This window comes from Diplotaxodon limnothrissa, linkage group LG10 (genome assembly GCF_057381915.1).
Source record: "Diplotaxodon limnothrissa isolate DT_005_m linkage group LG10, D_limnothrissa_male_GT1.1, whole genome shotgun sequence".
NCBI lineage: Eukaryota > Metazoa > Chordata > Actinopteri > Cichliformes > Cichlidae > Diplotaxodon > Diplotaxodon limnothrissa.
The window spans coordinates 31,173,611-31,192,514 of record NC_140605.1 but is presented as its reverse complement, the minus strand read 5'-3'; the positions used below and the strand labels follow the sequence as shown (position 1 = coordinate 31,192,514).

Below are 18,904 nucleotides of genomic sequence, written 5' to 3'. Positions count from 1 at the left end.
CATTTCAGTTTACAGTTAATACCAAAACAGCGAATCTCTGTCTCAAGTGAATATATGTGTTGTTACAGAAAGCACCTATTAGCCAATCATGAAGACCACTTAAAAGTACTTTAAACAGGAAAAAATAAAAAAAGAGATATGGACGTGAAGAGATTATCAGCTCAACAACTGCTGAGAACTGGCAGTGTGGCAACTTTTGATGCTTTACATTAGTTAGAAAATTTGAAGTTTTGTCATTCGCTGAAGTCTGAATGACTGCGCTGAATTTTGACGAAGAAAGCAAAAAGACTGATGGACGACGAGAAGAAAAACTGGGTCTCAGTCGCTTTGTTTTATTTATTACTTTTATTTTGCTCCTTGGCTTTGTAATAATCCTGTCTGCTGTACGTGAGCTGATGGCCTGATTTTGTTTTTATTTTAAAGGAAGTTTGACTCGTGTCTCACCTTGCTTGATATCTGATGAGGATTGGTAGCAAACATTACCCTTAATCCAGAATTATTTGAACTCAATTTTAGTTACACTGCACCAGATCAAAACAAGTCATCTCAGGGCACTCGCCATAGTAACTACAACATTACACTATAGTAATAGCATCTCTGCTACCAACTTTGTGAAAATAACCAGTTTTTACAGTCACTTTTCAACTTTGTGTTTTTAAAAGGAACATGAGCACTGAACAAATACAAAAGCAACAGTTTGTTGCAATATAAGAGAAGATGACAGAGAAGGTGGAAGAATAGTACAAAGCAATGCTGTCCTGTCTGCAGACCGAGTATGTACTGATCCAGCACAGTGCTGGATGTTGACCTGAGCGTTTGAAAGCTTGGCCATGTTTAATATGAGCAGTCACCATGATAACAGTATATACATAAGGAAAAGTGTAATAAGCCCAATGTAAACAGAATATAAGGACAGTGAAGGACGTGCTTTACTGAACAGTGGGATCATTTCTATTCCTCTACAGCCACCGCCTGGTCAACATTTGTTTGCAGCAAACAGGAAAAACACCCTTGAAGTTACGAAGTTCTCAGGCAGCTCCTCAGAACCATTTGGTCCCAAAGCGCCTTAATGTACGTCTACTGGTAGAAGCACGATGAGCACAAAGTTAGGTTCAGTGTGGTCGTTTAAATGTTGACTGGAGCTCTTTTAACGGTCATTTCTGATCCAAGGATAAAATACAAAATCAACCTCTTCCCGTCTTGGAAGACCCCGCCCTCCCTCGCCAACACACATGAAGAGCGTCATCTGTTACAGGACTGATGGTGATGATGTTACTACCAATCCTCCCTTAAGGTGTTTGTTAAGCTTTTCAGCCATTTACACATCAGTGGACTCATTGTGCAGACTGAACCTGGGAGACGTTGCAGGACATTTGTAGTACAAATACAGTGAACCATTTCAGACTTTTTCATTGTCTAAAACTGTCTGACCGCGCATCAATACATCTTTCTCTGATCGGTGGCTTTGTGTTAATTTACTATATATGGTACAAAATACAGTGTGAGCCTATTGTAATGGCCCTGGATTTCTTTACTGACCCTTTCTGAAGTCTTCTGAAGGGCTTTCCCAGGAGCTAAAACCCAAACAGCAGTGTGGGAATGTGGGAAGTTACGTTCGTCCTTCCCTGGATCGAAATCATCCGGATTTCATTTGCCTCTAACATTTATACTCTTAAGTCTTCCAAATATTGTTTTTATCCATTTGTCAAACTGAACTAAGGGGGGATCCTGTTTGTAGTTGGTCACAGGTTGCTATTGCTTCACAGGAGACACTACACAGAGGTGGGGTGGGGGTGTGCAGAAAGGCTTAAGTAGTGTCCCCTGAGAACACATGCAGGGCAGGTACTGGTCAGCTCAAATAAAACCTGAATTTTCCACTGGATATTGTACATGGCCTTTACAGCTGGAGGGTTCACACCCTTTGGAGTATTGCTGCGATGGTTTTGGAGATTGAGTCATTAAATATTAACAATGCAGGCAAGGGCTGCTGGTGTTTTATTTCACACCCTTTCATGCTTATACGACTTTCAGCATGTTTGTTTTTGAGACCAAGCGCAGCAGATCGGAATATTTCTGCAGAGCTGGTTTAAAGCGGTGGTGTCGGATTTAGGGGCTCAGCGGTTTAGGAGATTCAGCCAACAACAATAATGTGCATGGCTAAATATTTGTCATTAAATAAAACGCAGTGATATCAGCGAGAAAAGATGGCAATAAATCCTTCATGAGGGAAAAGTTGCCACACGGTGGAGATGAGACATCCAGACGCTGCACACTAATTTACAATCTCTAGATTTCTAACCTCCAGATATATCAGTTTTATTTGTTGGCCTTGGCAAATGTCAGGGCTTATCCACATGTCCCAGTTTCTGCTAGAGGGCTGATTGGTTATGCAGGTGACATTTTGAATAAGTAAGAAGTGACTTAATTGTAAAAGCACAGCATAGATGAGGCACAGATGTCATTTTTGCTCTTGGTGAAACAGAGTTGAACACAGCAGTTAAGAGGGGAAAGTAACTGAAACTAGTGAGATTGCAATGGATTTAATGTAAATAACTTATGATTAAAATTTAATGATCCAAGTACTTTTAAAAGAAACGTTCCCTTTTCCTCACAGATGGGATATCAAGCTAATGTTAGTTTACGGGGCACGTATAACTAAACTTGGTATTAAGACGGTTGGACAAGTTAAATGATTGCATGCTGATGTCTATTTAATGTAATAAAGTAACCAGTGCATCAAAAAAAATAACCAAGTAAACCTAAGTTTCACCATTTATTACGTTAAATATTAATAAAGCCATATGAACAGTTTTATTTATATTTAATATAATAAAGTAACCAATCAATTTGTGTGTTTTAAAAAAATAAATAAATAAGGAACCAAGTAAAAAGTTACACTTGGATTTACTTGGTTCCTTTTTTCTTTACATTAAATATAGTGCAGCTATTTATATAGCATGTTTCAAAGCATAAGCTATAACAGACATTCTAGCACAATCCTTTTTTTTTTTACTAAAATCAGATAAAGCTGGATGTAAATAATATTACCCATAAAACAAATAAGTGTAAAAAATATATATAACTTAACATTAATAAACACCGTAGAAATAAAATGAAGTAAGATCATCAGTAGTCCAATGAAACTAAAACAAAAATGAAAACAAGCAGAAATTGGGAACAATTACGTTTAAAACCAGCAACTATAGACTAACAGCTAATGGCTAAACAGGCATGTTTCTACTTTTAAACTTCTAATGGTCCAGTGCACCTAACAAGACTTTGCAAGGCATAAAACCTAAAACGGGTTTCATTACCATTTGTTGTGACTCATGAAATAACCTGATCCTGCTGACCCGAGGGGTCAAGCTGGGTCGTAGCTTACTGGCAATCAGAGCGATATTGATGTCTCGGACCGTGGAGCAAAACAAAAATACGAGCTCAAATTTTAAAAATCAATTCTAAAGCTAAAGTGAAGCCAACGACCTTACGACAGCTGTTAAAAGGTCATAGTAAAACTGACTTTTTTAAGACTAATTAAACATTCACAACTATTTACATAACAGATGGCCAAGACTGGGATTATAGTTTATAAATTCAGTTCAACTTCTACAATATATTACATATGCAGATCACAGTGGAGCTAGAGAAGCAGAAAAACTTTACATATTGAGGTTTAAGCACTACATTTTAATTCTGGTTAAAACATTTTGTCAGAATCTAGAAACTTTTTCTTATTTTTAAATATTCATATATTTCCACACCTGCATGGAAATGTAAAAAAGAAAAGCACCTCTTCTCTAGGATCTGAACTTTACCCTATATCAAACAGACATGAGCTATTTTGGGCAATCACTGCAGCTATGGCATAACTTCCATGGCCACAAGATCCATGTAGCTGCCGTAGATCCACTTTGGACAGATCCTAATCCTAAAAATACTTTGGATACTGCGCAGCTATCGCATCAAAGCACCTACGCAGTCTATGAAGGATTTCTTAAAACACAAAGTAATGTGTGAAGTTGCTGTCAAGTGGCAGACGGTGATTTAAATAGCCACAGTCTAAATAAAATATATGCGCGTTTCACTATTATTATTTTTTAAGGACATTCTCCTTTCCGTGTACATTTTGCTCTCTGAGGGTTTTTCCAGAGGTTGCTCCGTTAATCCTGTATGTAAATTGCAGCCAATAGATGCTGTTGTTGAGTTGGGCTGGGATTAGCAGGAGGCGAATGAGTTTCAATTTTACTGGATTACAGAACAAAGAAAGGGGAAAGGGACACCCTGCTCTGTTAAGGGGAAAAAACAGACATAAAACTAAGAAAAAAAAATACACAAATAGCAGACAACGGGACGTGAGCTCGAAGTCGTCGTTGTGATGATCCGGATTACGATGTTTTAGCAGATGGCACAGCTACATTGTGGATGGGAATTGTGAGCGTTTCTGATGGATTAAAACGGGGGAATAAACCTATTCCGGGATTGACAGCAGCAACAAGGCTATTTAATCGCTAATTAAGGTGAGATTTCGATGTCCGTTTTGACATTATTGAGGAGTTACGTTCTGCGCCCTCGCAAAGCTTGCGGCTTTTGTGATTGTGCATTTAGAAATTACAGATTATAACCTAATTTCGGGACTGGGGGAGGAGATGAAAGGAAAGTGCTAGCGCTAGCTAGCATAAAGGGGGCTAGCGCCGCACTGCTAGCTCAACGCTCTAATGCTACCGTTAGCTAATTAGCCAGCGATTATTAGTTAGACATATGGTAAGTAGCGGAGAAAGGTTACCGATAGTTAGCAGGTTTCAGGGACTCCTCCCTTTAACCTTGCGAGCGGAAAGCTAGCCTCTGTTTATGACTGGGATGCAGCGTCTGTCTGCATGGCAAATTATCCCCCATATTTCTTTTTAACGCTATCACTTACCAGAAGGTTACCCAGCTAATACAACAAAGCCAGCTAGCCGCATTAGCAAGTGTAAGAAAGGAAGCTACACATTTCAACTTTCAGCCAAAGGATTTGAATAACTAACAGCGTTGTCGACTTTCATACCAGCCTCGACACACAGGCACTGCGCCGCAGTTAACTTTAACAGAAATCACTAGCCGTCCTATAATTGCACCCAGTTTTAAAACAGCGCTCGGTACTCTAAATCAGTGGTTGCATGTATCCAAACAGCGAGCGTTTAATTTGGACATTAGTGTGTTATTTTCTTGTCGTTTTAACCTCAGCTGCTTTCTTGTAGACACACGTTAAAGTTTGTTTTTGAAAACAGCTGACTGGAGTGAAACTATCAGCTGTTGGTGTTTGGAGAAATTAGCTGAGGGGGAAAAAGTAGACATCCCATCCATGTCTGATATGCGATTTCACTGCTTACCTTTCCCATTTACCTCAGCTGTGACGTGAACTTTTTAAAGAGCATTTAAACAGATGTGCAGTATGAAGACAGCATCGTGCCAACTCAGTTGAAATTACTGTAGTCGAAATCTACTTTAATTTTTCTTTAGTAAAATACAGTTTTAACATAGTTGAAGTTCTGTTAAACTGACCAGAAAGTGAAGCTTCTGGTCAAATAAAGGTTTAGAGAAAAAAAAAAGTTTCCCTGGTTCTTTATCAGTTTCCTTATGTCACATATACCCTTTCTTACTCCAATAAAAAGGTTTTATCCGAGTAAAAATCAAACCTCTTTAGGAGATGTTTAAGTTTAAGGTGTTACAGCCGACTCGATTTTCAACTTTTAACTTTGGAGAACTTAAGAAAAAAAGAAAAAAAAAAATACCACACCAGTGGTGACTTACAGTTTCTGACACAGCAAACAAAAGGATTGTCTGCTGCTGGAAGGAAATGTTAGATAACATCTATCAAACCACACCCAGACTTACAGCAAGGTGCCGTGCCTTTCCATGAAAAGGGACAAAAAAACAAAAACCAAAACACTCTACCCTCAATGACTTGCATATAATTCTTCTAGCAGGATGAACTTTAGATTAAGCGTCGTTTTCGCTTCCCTTTCCCAATCAGACACCTTCTGAGGACTGCGCTTGATTGACATCTTTGTTACACTCCCGAGTTGGCTCGCACTTCTTTGGGCCGGTGAAACTAAAACATTTACAGACTCTTAAGTTGCACACCACCAGTTGGAACGATTTCAGTCTGTTTTTGGCTCAGTTTCCTCACACAAATATGCTACTTATGCCAGCCTGAAACACTGGCTTTTTGAGCACAGCGGCATCATAAACGGCACAATAAAAACTCAGTTCACATTGCTTTTTCTGGTTAGATCCAAGGCAAAATTGACCCCCATTTGAAAACATTTCAAAGCTATGAAAGGATGAAATACAGAAATTAAACTTCGTTTACAATCAGTTTCAACCTTGAGTAGTGCATCACAAACTAGCTTTCGATGCTTTTCCCACATCTATACTTCACAAATCTGTGAACAGGAAAGGATTGTTTTAAAAGCACCTCCATTACCTGATGTTGGCTATAACACAGTGGAAATTTAACATCGCAAGACACACCCAGTTATTTTGGTTCACGAAGCTTTGCCATTAGCTTAAACCTTCAACCTGAGCACAGGCCTAATCAGCCACAATAATTGGAGACACCTGTGCGGCTAAGCAGGTGTGCTGGAAACCCTTCTCTCTGTGATGGTGACCTTGAGTGGTATTATTATGGTACACCATTTAGGATTAATAGTTAGTTATATATATATATTTAAATATAATTGGTGTTTACCTGCAGGCCTTTTTATTTATAGTTTCTTTATGTAATTTGATCTTTTTTGAAACACACCTTTGAGCCACAAATACATGAAAAGATGTCTACATTTGTAAGAATTGCAGTAGACCAGGTGCTGTCCCTACACCACATAAGTTCTATAGGAGCACCTCGTACTAAAATAGGTCTATCTTTAATTCACCTTAGTCAGCAAGAAACATTGAACCTTATGAATCACACTAACATTAACCTTGCCTACCTCTGATGCAAGATAGAGGTTTAGTATTTATTTAGGGAATTAAAATCTAAAGTTTTAGTGCCTTCAAAAACAGTGGCTAAATATCTTAAAGGGGACCTATTCTGCTCATTTCCAGCACCATGTATTTATTCTTTTTACACTCAGTAGGTCATCTTCTGAGAGAAAGGTTGACAGTATAATCCTGGATACTGACCCTAATTAATCCATCGGGGTGTGTGGAAACGTAAAAGCGCTGTATAAATGTATGTATAAAAGTCCTTTAGTGGTTGGTTTGAGACGACAAGCTTTACAGAAGTATCACCCCGAAAGCCAACCCTCCCGATTGGCTGCTTCTCACAAAAAGAAGGTTTGAACAGCAGTAGGAGGGGCTTCTGTGCTCACGTCAAGAGCTGTGTGCCGGTGATGACTGTAAAACATACAGCTTAACTCTTAATGACATCATACAGAGCCAACAGTAGGAAGAAACGTCAGTTTTAAAGCAGTAGGAAGGCTGAGTTTTAGGCTCACAGGGATTACTTGTACATATGCTGACTTCATTGTTTGAACTTAGGTTATGTTTAATATAAGCATCCATTATAGTACAACAACAGCACTGTATATTACAGAAAATAAGGGGTTTTGACTTGATGTGGCTACGTTTCGCCCTGTTTGTAGAAAGTAAAACATTAAGACTTGAGGTATAATAGCTACGCTGAGTTTTTTGTTTCATGTGATCATAAAAATGTCTTGTGTCAATTAACATCTGAGCACTCAGACTGAGTTTTGGTTTTGCATTAAGCTGAATTCATTATATTCATTTACCACTTGCTGATGATGATGCTCAGGCAGTTTGCAGAGAATCTTAACACGCATTCGAAACACTGCAAGTTGACTAGATCATAACCAGATAGAGAGAAAGTCGTATGTCTTTTGTGTCATATCGGGTTACTGATTATGTTATAGGCGAATTAATGGAATTGAATTTTCATTTAAAAGTCAATTGTGGTTTACACCGATGATAAAAATAAAGTTTTTCTTTAATTTGTGCGTTTTCCCATGCAGCATGTTCTTTTCCTTCATTTTTGCTCTTTCATGTAGTTCCCATTTGCTCGTTGCCAGGCTGTGGCTGCTTTAATTCAGGTCACATTCATTCATTTAGTTTATTCATTTGAGCTGCAATCAGAGTTACTGAAAACTCACTTAATAAAAAGAGTTTTATCTGTCTTCCTTTTTTAAATTGAGTAAATCCACCATTTTTCCAGTTTATGTGAACATTTGTATTAAATAACCATATTGTCAGTACTGGACAAAAATGAATGTCATTAAGAGTTTTGCTATAATTGAGCAGCCCTAGCAGGCAGGACCTTTATCAATGGCTCAAAATTGTTCTGTCCAGGATAGGGCTGCCACAAACGATTATTTTGATAGTCGACTAGTCACCGATTATTTTTGCGATTAGTCGACTAATCAGATCATGCATCCATTGGACGTAAAACGTACAGCTTATTGCACCAGCAGCATCTGCTCTTATATAACTACCATTAGCTTACAGCTTTAAGTGTTTAAGGTATGTGCTAACTAAAAATAAAGACAAGATGATAGTTTATTAAATTTTAATGAAATCTGCAGATTGTTTAGGTGAAGTTTAATAAACTCAGCCGTCTGCTCCTTGCTATCTAAAATATAATAGGACACCGGAGTATATTCTTGAGCATCTCACACTTCTGATAATCAGCTGTCTGCTTGACGTTTATAGTTGGGTTGCGGTCACGTGGTTCTGATGACGTGCGGAGGCAGCGCGATTTTTGAGTGGAGGGCGGAAGTAAACATGGAGGACACTGTGGAGAGTCAGGAGAGCAGCTATTGTGCAACTTTAGACCCCGTTTCTCGGGAGAGATATAAACAGATAGTTAAAAAATATATCGGACGTGATCCGTATTCTTTGAAAATGTCCGAATACACCACAGAAGTAAAGGATTTGCCTACTATCGAGGCTGTGGATATCACCAACTACTTGGTCCTCCAGACTTCTTACTACACTAGGCAGCAAATGAAAGCTTTCAAGAGTCTGGAGGCGTACAATTTTTTTGTCAGCGGGTGGGTCCACAACCTTGGAACAAAACGTCTCCGTGATGGATACAGTTTGGTGTTTGCAAGGGTGAGTGTTTGTTCTTATATTGCTTTATCTTAAACACGCTAACAGTTAGCGGTAGCGGCTTTAACGTCAACAAACATGCCACATCCTTAGAACTTCGTTAGAGTGACAGTTGTTTGTTTCAAGGTAAACCATTCTCAGCGGTCTAACGAGACACCTCTGAAGACTTGGGTAATTGCAAAGGAGGATGGAGAAGTGATTGCAGCTCATTGCAATTGTATGGCAGGGTTAGTAGCCTGTTCTCCACTGTCACTAGGCTCAAATCCGGGCTCTCAGCCGTCTGTTGCATATCCAAAATCGCCTCTGCACATCGATGCTGTTCTGCCTTAAGCTTCATTCTTTTCTCTCGTTTGAGAACTGATTCCGATCTGGGTTTTCGTTCGTAGCCGAGATTGACCGTCGGAGCCCAGTCCTCCGACTCTTCGTCATCCAAAGCACTTGGGCAGCCTATAGTCCCAATCAAGTCAATATTAGACTACTAACTTAAAAGCACTAAGTAAACGAGAATTTAACGACAACCTAATGCTAATAAGTTCGTTTGCAAACATAACATTACCTCTGACGAAGTGGTCGCTGCAGACACGGGCATTGGCAGACTCTGCTCCTCCCGACTGTAAACGTAAATTTAAAATCCATTTTTTCCTACGTTTTTCGGTTAGAATTTTCCATTTTTCTCCTCTTCGTTGGGCTATTTTTGGTACCCTAAAATACCGTTTATCAGTTTCTCTGGTCGACCTACTGGAGCATCCGTAAACACAACAGGACATAGGCATTTTGCGTACTGTCTGTCTGTGATTTTGCGCTTATCTTTTTCACTTCCGACCGCCAGTCAAATTTCGCGCTTTACGTCGACGTCACGTCTACGTCAAATGAAACCTAGCTATTCAGCTGTGTAAAAACTAACTTCAATCTCAGCCAAACCGATTTACTCAGGAACAAATAAAATACTAAAAAAAGCCAAACAATAACATTTTTAAGTTATCTATGTGACTTATATATGTTCAACCTGAGTAGCGAAGGACGGCGGTGGGTTTGAAAACGATTTGCCGGGAGTCCAGTGTTCTCACGGCTCTAGTTAGCCTTGCCCCCGGCTAGCTATCGAGCTAGTGGGCAACAGAAGTCTCCGAAAACGTCGAAGCGCTTTTGAAAATATGCGGTGTCTTGATAAACTGAGCAGATATTTGAGGTTTACACAGCTACATTCTCGCCTGAAAATATGTTAAACGTTTATTTACTGACCCAGAAAGAATAATAAGTAATATTAAAACTAACTAGCTGCCGCCATTGTCGGAAACTGAGCAGGGCTGCACTATGAATTCTGGGACAGAGCTTCTTCTTCTTCTTCGGGGTTTAACGGCAGCTGGCATTCTTGTACATGCAGTGCTGCCATCTTCTGTTTCAGTCCGTTGTTACATTCTTAAATCCTACTACTTATTCCTGCGTCTTTTGGGATCTTACAAAGCTTCAAACGACGCGTCGACTATTAAATTAGTCGTCGATGATTTTGATAGTCAACATAATCGTGACTAGTCGACTAATCGTGGCAGCCCTAGTCCAGGATGATTTTTATGAATAAGAATAAGAACAACTTTATTTATCCCGAGGGAAATTATTTTGTCATGTACATGCTCAAAGCAGCAGGAGAGACAGAGGAACAGATGAATAAGATATATGATATACAATATATACAATAAGAATAGTAGTGTACAGTAATATACAGTAGGAATAGTAGGAGTATTTTGGACCTTAGTACAACTGGTCCGTAGATGGTTAAGACAAAGAGTCAGTGTAGCCTTACTTTAAAGAAATCTCCACATTTTCCTGTTACTTTGAGCAAGCTGGGCACAGCTTGGGCACAGTCCAAGGACAACCCCTTTCTGGTGGGCGGCGTAGTTTCTTTACCTTCAGGAAAAACCCCTGTTATGTTAAATAAACTGCATGACTGTTGCTTATACTAACAACGATCGTAAGCCTCTTTTTGCAGGCTTAGAGTATAATTGAGCTTTTGTAAAAGTGACTGTCTGGATGAAATCATAGTGAATAGTCCCCGCATGCCTGCAAAGTTCACCTCATTCTCCATCAACAGCTGGATTTGCAATAAATAATCTTGGCTTTCCTTTTCTTTCGGGATCATAATAGACTCATTGATTTTGAGCATTGCTTTATTTATGAAAGCCGTTCCATGTTGAACTCTTCAGTAGTCACTGAGAATCATAACAGCACTGTGACATTATGCTTGAGCTTCCTCTCGCAAAGCAATTGACATGGCATTATCCCGAGCCTCTGCTTATCCCCACCGTTTGTCCCTCTCTCTCTGCTTCCTTTGCCTTGCGAGGGAAAGAGGCCATCTATTTCCAGGCCATAATAATTTAGGAGGGAGGGAGGGGGTAATGTTTGCTGTGGCCTCAGGGGATGCAGATTTAGATGGCCAATAGACTTGGCACGTTCAAACTGGTGCAGCTGAACCCCACCACACCCACCCTCCTCTTCCTCCCTCTGCCTCTTGTCTGTCTCTCTGCCTCTGTGTCCTCTCTCTCTATTGAGTCAGTGGTTTGGGCTTGCCAGAGGCTAGTATAATGGTTCCCAGTGTCTGGAGAGATTAAAGGCCAGAGCTGCATTGTTCAAATGCCCCGAGATTAGTTTCCAAGGAGACGGGTTTCAGTTGCCATGAGAACATAGTGCCTGGCTTTAGCCGAGCAGCTTTTCTTTAACACTTCCTGTCTGTTTGCAGCTTTGCTTTTTTTGTTTACATGGCCCGTTTTTTCTATGCCTTCCTTCCTTGATTTAGCTACTCATACGATACGATGCTGATGCAGTTATTTTGGAAACATAAGGACTCATTTTAATAATCTGTAACCAGTACCTCTTTTTTTTTTAACACCCAAGATCTGTTAAGGAGAAAAGTTTAAGGTCCCAGTGACAGAGTGTATGGTTGTACGCAGCGTTGTGGTGTTTTCAATCAGGAATTAAACAGGAACTGGCCTGTGAGTTATGACACCCGAAATGTATCTGCTTTTTTCACATAATAGGTTTTCTACTTCTAATAATTTAATTACAGTGAACCGTGGCTCATATGAAAAACATTTTAAATAATACAAATATCCACAAATTACGTGTTTGGTTTAACAGAGGATGAAAAAATGTCTTGACAGTGATAACTTCATTGTAATTTTCTTGCATTCAGCTGAGACGTATGCAGAATTAATTTCTTGCACTCAGAATCAGAATCAGAAAGGGGTTTATTGCCAAATGTTGAGCAGGTTTACAACATTAGGAAATTGCTGCGGTGCTTCAGTGCAAACGTAGTGTCATAAATAGCACTTAAATAGACATGAAAAAATAAAAGTAGGGATAAGAGTTAAAAGTGCTACGTAGAAAGATATGTGCATGAGCTATACATGAGATATATACATGAGAATAAGAATTAAGAGTGCTACGTAGAAAGATATATACATGAGTGCAGGTGGTGATCAGTGCCAAACATGGAATGATGCAGTGACACAGCGTAGGGTCATGTGTTAGTGGTGGGAACAGTCATATGGTTATTGTTCATGTGTCCAACAGCAGAGGGGAAGAAACTGTTCTTATGGCGAGAGGTTCTGGTGCGAATGGACCGGAGCCTCCTGCCTGAGGGGAGCAGGTCAAACAGACTGTGTCCAGGGTGAGAAGGGTCAACTGAGATCCGAGCTGCACGCCGCAATGTCCTGGAGGTGTACAGGTTCTGCAGAGATGGGAGTCTGCAGCCAATCACCTTCTCAGCAGAGCGCACAACACGCTGCAGTCTCTGTTTGTCCCTGATAGTGGCTCCAGCGTACCACACGGTGATGGAGGAGGTGAGGATGGACTCGATGATTGCAGTGTAGAACTGCATCATCGTCCGTGTTGGCAGGTTGAATTTCTTCAGCTGCCTCAGGAAGTACATCCTCTGCTGGGCTTTCTTGATGACGGAGGTGATGGTGGGCTCCCACTTCAGGTCCTGGGTGATGGTGGTACCCAGGAAGCGGAATGAGTCCACAGAGGTGATGGGGGTGTCAGTCAGGATGATGGGGGGGAGTGGGGCTGTGTGCTTCCTGAAGTCCACAATAATCTCCACTGTCTTCTGGGCATTCAGCACCAGGTTGTTGTGGCTGCACCAGGACACCAGACGTTCAACCTCCCTCCTGTAGGCAGACTCATCCCCGTCAGAGATGAGCCCAATAACGGTGGTGTCATCTGCAAACTTGATTAGCTTGACAGACTGGTGGGTGGAGGTGCAGCAGTTGGTGTACAGGGAGAAGAGCAGAGGAGAAAGAACACAGCCCTGAGGGGAGCCGGTGCTGATGGTCCGGGAGTCCGAGACATTCTTTCCCAGCCTCACGTGCTGCTTCCTGTCCGTCAGGAAGTCAGTGATCCACCGGCAGATGGGATCAGGCACATTCATCTGGGAAAGCTTGTCTTGGAGATGGTCTGGAAGGATGGTGTTGAAGGCAGAGCTGAAGTCCACAAACAGGATCCTGGCGTAGGTTCCTGGGGAGTCCAGATGCTGCAGGATGAAGTGTAGGGCCATGTTGATGGCGTCGTCTACAGACCTGTTGGCTCTATATGCAAACTGCAGGGGGTCCAGGAGGGGGGCCGTGAGGGTCCTGAGATGGGAGAGAACTAGGCGCTCAAAAGACTTCATGACCACAGATGTCAGAGCCACGGGTCTGTAGTCATTTAGTCCAGTGATCCTAGGTTTCTTGGGGACAGGGATTATGGTGGAGGACTTGAAGCAGGCAGGCACATGACATGCCTGCAGTGAGGAGTTGAAAATGCCAGAAAACACTGGGGCCAGCTCGTTTGCACAGTGTCTGAGGGTGGCAGGAGACACGCCGTCTGGGCCGGGAGCTTTCCGAGCATTCAGGTTCTTAAACTGCTTCCTCACATCTGCTTCATGAATATGAAGAGTTGTGGTGGGAGGAGGTGGTGTGAAATCCTCTTTTGTGTGGGGTGAGGAGGGGGGTGTTGTAGGTGAACAGTTTGAAGGTGGTGATGGCTCTATGGAGGGGGGAGAGGTGGGGGAATTAGTGTCCAAAGTGCCTCTATTGTTGGGGCCGTTGGAGGTGTGAAGGCTGCCTGATGGCTCGTCAAAACGGCAGTAGAAGTCGTTAAGGGTGTTGGCTAAGAGCAAGTCATCAGTGGAGTGGGGGGTTTTAGGCTTGTAGTTTTAGATTAGATTAGATTAGATAGAACTTTATTAATCCCTCGGGTGGGTTCCTCTGGGAAATTCGATTTCCAAAAAAGCACAGCACCGACAGAAGTTACAGAGTTATACACACACACATATATATAAATACAGAGACAATATAAATAAAATATACGAAGGGGATAAATAGAATAAATAGGAATAAAAATAAAAATACAAGTGAATTGCACATTTCAAGTATTGAGTCTATTGCACCGTTGACTATTTACAAAAGTATTGCACAAAAGGTATTGCACAGTGAGGTGAAGAGGCACTACAGCTTAGTTGTTCCCCCCTCCTTTGTCCTCCTGTTTCCCCTCCCTCTCCCCTCCAGAGAGGAGTTAAACAGTCTGATGGCGTGTGGGACAAAGGAGTTTTTAAGTCTGTTAGTTCTTGTCTTTGGGAGAAGCAACCTGTCACTGAACAGACTCTTCTGATTGTTTATGGCCGTGTGCAGAGGATGCCCAGCATTGTTCATAATGTCCATCAGTTTCTTTAATGTCCTTTTCTCTGCCACTGTCACCAGAGTGTCCAGCTTCATGCCGACCACAGAGCTAGCCCTCCTGATCAGTTTCTCCAGCCTGGATGAGTCCTTCTTTGCTGTGCTGCTCCCCCAGCACACCACAGCATAGAAAAGTATTCCAGCAACCACCGACTGGTAAAACATCCTCAGGAGCTTCCTGCAGATGTTAAAAGACCTCAGCCTCCTGAGGAAGTACAGTCGGCTTTGGGCTTTTTTATACAGGTGCTCTGTGTTGCATGACCAGTCCAGTTTATTGTCCACCCACAGCCCGAGGTACTTGTACTTGTTGACCACCTCCACCTCCTCCCCCTCTATCTGAACCGGCAGTGGACCTGCTCTAGACCTCCCGAAGTCCACAACCAGTTCCTTAGTCTTTGAGGTGTTGAGTTGCAGGTGGTTTGTGTGACTCCATGCGACAAAGTTCCTCACCAGACTTCTGTACTCCTCTTCCTGATCATCCCAGATACACCCCATGATGGCTGTGTCGTCTGCAAACTTCTGAATGTGGCATAATTCAGAGTTGTAGCAGAAGTCAGAGGTGTACAGGGTGAAGAGAAGAGGGGACAGCACAGTTCCCTGTGGTGCTCCTGTGCTGCTGACCACAGTGTCAGACGTGATGTCCTTCAGCCTGACGTACTGTGGTCTGTCGGTGAGGTAGTCGGAGATCCAAGCCACCAGGCAGGGGTCCACCTCCATCCTGTTCAGTTTTTCCTGAAGCATACAGGGCCGGATGGTATTAAAGGCACTGGAAAAGTCAAGAAACAGGATCCTGACCGTGCCTTTTCCCCCATCCAGGTGTGAGTGGGCTCTGTGTAGGAGGTACAGGATGGCATCCTCCACTCCGACACCCGCCTTGTATGCAAACTGTAGTGGGTCCTGGGCATGTTGTACCTGTGGTCGGAGGAGGTTGAGGAAGAGCCGCTCTAGAGTCTTCATAAGATGTGACGTCAGTGCCACCGGTCGGAAGTCATTCAGCTCATTGGGCCGGTTCTTTTTGGGGACCGGGACGATGCAGGATGTCTTCCATAGGGCGGGCACTCTTCCCAGTCGCAGTTTGTGATATTCCTAAAACCTTTCCACACAGAGGCCGAGTCATTCTCTGAGATCTGCTGCTGCATCTTCTCAGAGTGCTGATGTTTAGCAATGTCCACTTCTTTAGTGAACCTGTACTTGGCCTCTCTGTAGCAGTCCCTGTCTCCGCTTCTGAACGCCTTTCTCTTTTCCAGCCACAGCTTTTTGAGTTTAGGAGTAAACCAGGGTTTGTCATTGTTATAACTCACCCTGGTGCGTGATGGCACAATGCTGTCCTCACAGAAGTGGATATAGGAGGTGACAGTGTCCGTAAACTCGTCCAAGCTGTTAGAAGCAGCCTTCATTGTGTCCCAGTCTGTAGACTCCAAACACGTGCGAAGCTCCTCCACAGCCTCGTTGCTCCACAGTTTTTTAGTCCTCACGACAGGTTTGGAGAGCTTCAGCCTCTGTCTGTACGCGGGGATTAGGTATATCAACTCATATCAAGGCAAGGCAAGGCAAGGCAAGTTTATTTGTATAGCACAATTCAACAACAAGGTGATTCAAAGTGCTTTACAGAGACATTAGAAACAAGAACAAATAAAAAGCATGATTTAAAATTGATTAAAACAAGCAAATAAACTAACTAACTAATTAACAAACAAACAAACAAACAACAGTATATAAAATCAAAACAGATAAAATCAGAACAGTAGATAAAATCAGTAGTTAAATGTAAGTTTTGAAATTTAAGCTTAAAGTGTGGATTTGGTGCTTTATTCAAATGCAGCTGAGAACAGGTGAGTCTTCAACCTGGATTTAAATAAACTGAGTGTTTCAGCTGATCTGAGGCTTTCTGGGAGTTTGTTCCAGATATAAGGAGCATAAAAGCTGAATGCAGCTTCTCCGTGTCTGGTTCTGACTCTGGGAACTGATAAAAGACCGGATCCAGATGACCTGAGGGATCTGGATGGTTCATACTGGGTCAGGAGGTCATTGATGTATTTTGGTCCTAAACCATTCAGAGCTTTATAGGCCAGCATCAGAACTTTAAAGTCTATCCTCTGACGGACAGGCAACTCATATCATACTCATATCAACATGCAGCAGACTCTCATTGTAACGTCTTCTGGAGTTCATGAGGTTAAGAATTGAGGCTGTACTCACTATGCTGTATTAACGGAATGGATTGAATGGATTTGATTGATATCGGTGCCACTGTCAGTTCAGTTTGTGGGTTTGAGTCTTTCTCAGTTCACTTACTCTGGTCTCTTTTTTAAAAAGAGTAGTCCTAAACAGGTTTTTCAATGTCAGCACGACTGTTTTTTTTTAAGTCTCTGTGCCTAAACACAATGTACAAACAAAAGATTTGCAGGTGACTCAGGTGTGCCAAAGCTCCCATGCTGTGAATTTACGTCATTATCTTGTAGTGCACATGAAACCAGTATTGAAAAGGATTTAATAAGCTTGGAGGCACTCAGTTGGACAATTTGGAAAATCTGTAACCAGGATAATTCTCCTGGCACTCATGTTCCACAGAGGATGAATCCCGATCCCCCCCCTCTGAAGTTCATACTCCTTTAGTGAAGCTGAATTGTGCAAGTTGCATCTGGCAGATGGGAACGGTGGAGCAGCATGATGACTTTGGCATGGATCTACGATTGCTTCTTTGCTCTGTAGACCCCCCCCTGGGGCCCCTAAGAGAGGTGATATTAGAAAGAAAGTAGAGGGGTGGGTGGATGGGGCATGGAGAATGAGAACAAACAGGCGTGCATGGCAGGAATCCATTTATAGGCATATAACAGGAAAAGAAGCGTCTAAGTTGTGGTCCTGCTTCTATACATCAGTTAAAGCGGTTTCCAGTAAGTTTCTCTTCTGCTTTTTGTTTTGTGATAATGTTAGCATGCTGGCACATTAAAGATGGTAAATATATCTGCTCAGCAATCACTTTAAAAGTCCCAGTCCAGCCTAATGAGGCCTGTAGACTCGTATTTGTGTGAAACAGGTGAAGGAAACCCTCCCTCCCTTCTGAATTAATTATTCACCTTTCAGAGCTCAGCGTTCTGAATAAAAGCTTATATTTGCTTAAAGTCAAACCACATGATGTCAGCAGAACCTGCTTTGAATGCAGGTCACTGCAGCATGTGTACAGGAATGCATCCTCAGACACATGCAGGGTTTGTCTGTGTCGCTCTGTGGCTGCCTGTCTAAACTGTGTTCATCCGGTCCCCGCAGAGGCATGGCTCAGATCAGGAAGCTGGCATGCGACGGCATCAGGACGAACTCCCGCGGCGAGCCACAGGTCCCGCTGGTGTCAGCCAGACAGGAGATCCTCACCAGCCTGGTGTCTGCCCTCGACTCAGTGGTACGTTCATAATCAAGGGTCATACAGCGTTATTTCCTGTTGGAGATTTTGACATGTGGGGCCAAAATGACATTTTTTTCCTCAACATTTCATGAAATCCACCTTAAAAGTGTTACTATAGTTTTTACTTTTTCTGTTTATGTGAGCATGCATTGAATATAAGGGAGGAATAGTGTATTTTGCTTAATTCCAAGAAAATAAGGACGCAGTTCTTCTAGTAATATCAAGATTGTTAATAATTTTTGTTAACGTGTTTCAAGTAAAAGCCAGTAAATGATTCCTATATGGAGGAAGTCTTGCTCCATACTAAGAAATGCAAGCTTATGAGAAACAGCAAAGTCATTGTCTCTGCAAATTAAATAACTTCATTGGTCTAATTTAACTGTGTATATAGTTTGGGGGAGGGGGGGGGGGGGTCGGGGGGGGTCACCAGGCGTGTTGTCCACTTACAGAAGTCCTGCGTTTATTCCTGGATTCATTTTGGCTAATAAATAAACCGCCATGCGTTGACTCTTACAGTTTTGATCAGAAGTAGTCATACACTTTTAAACTCTAAATTCGACAACTTCATGGTCAACTGAAATTTGCAGCTGCAAACCTGGACGAGCCAAATCCCCTCTGGAGAAGTTTTATGGTTATACGAGACAATAATTTAGCTATTTAGTTGCAGTACAAGAGTTATAGTTGGAGGACCAAA

The 18,904-nt window shown here is 42.0% G+C and overlaps 2 protein-coding genes across 2 annotated transcripts in view; both read left to right on the top strand.

Moving 5' to 3' along the window:
• Positions 1-9,587, top strand: part of clip2 (CAP-GLY domain containing linker protein 2) — a 60,091-nt gene extending 50,504 nt beyond the window's left edge. Inside the window, exons 18-19 of the mRNA XM_085363466.1 lie at positions 8,707-9,108; positions 9,492-9,587. Of these exons, the coding sequence (XP_085219592.1) occupies positions 8,707-9,108; positions 9,492-9,587 (498 nt within the window). The remainder of the gene's footprint in view (positions 1-8,706; positions 9,109-9,491) is intronic.
• Positions 4,246-18,904, top strand: part of gtf2ird1 (GTF2I repeat domain containing 1) — a 45,197-nt gene continuing 30,538 nt past the window's right edge. Inside the window, exons 1-2 of the mRNA XM_085364715.1 lie at positions 4,246-4,517; positions 18,078-18,207. Coding sequence (XP_085220841.1) covers positions 18,082-18,207 — 126 coding nt within the window. The 5' untranslated portion in view covers positions 4,246-4,517; positions 18,078-18,081. The remainder of the gene's footprint in view (positions 4,518-18,077; positions 18,208-18,904) is intronic.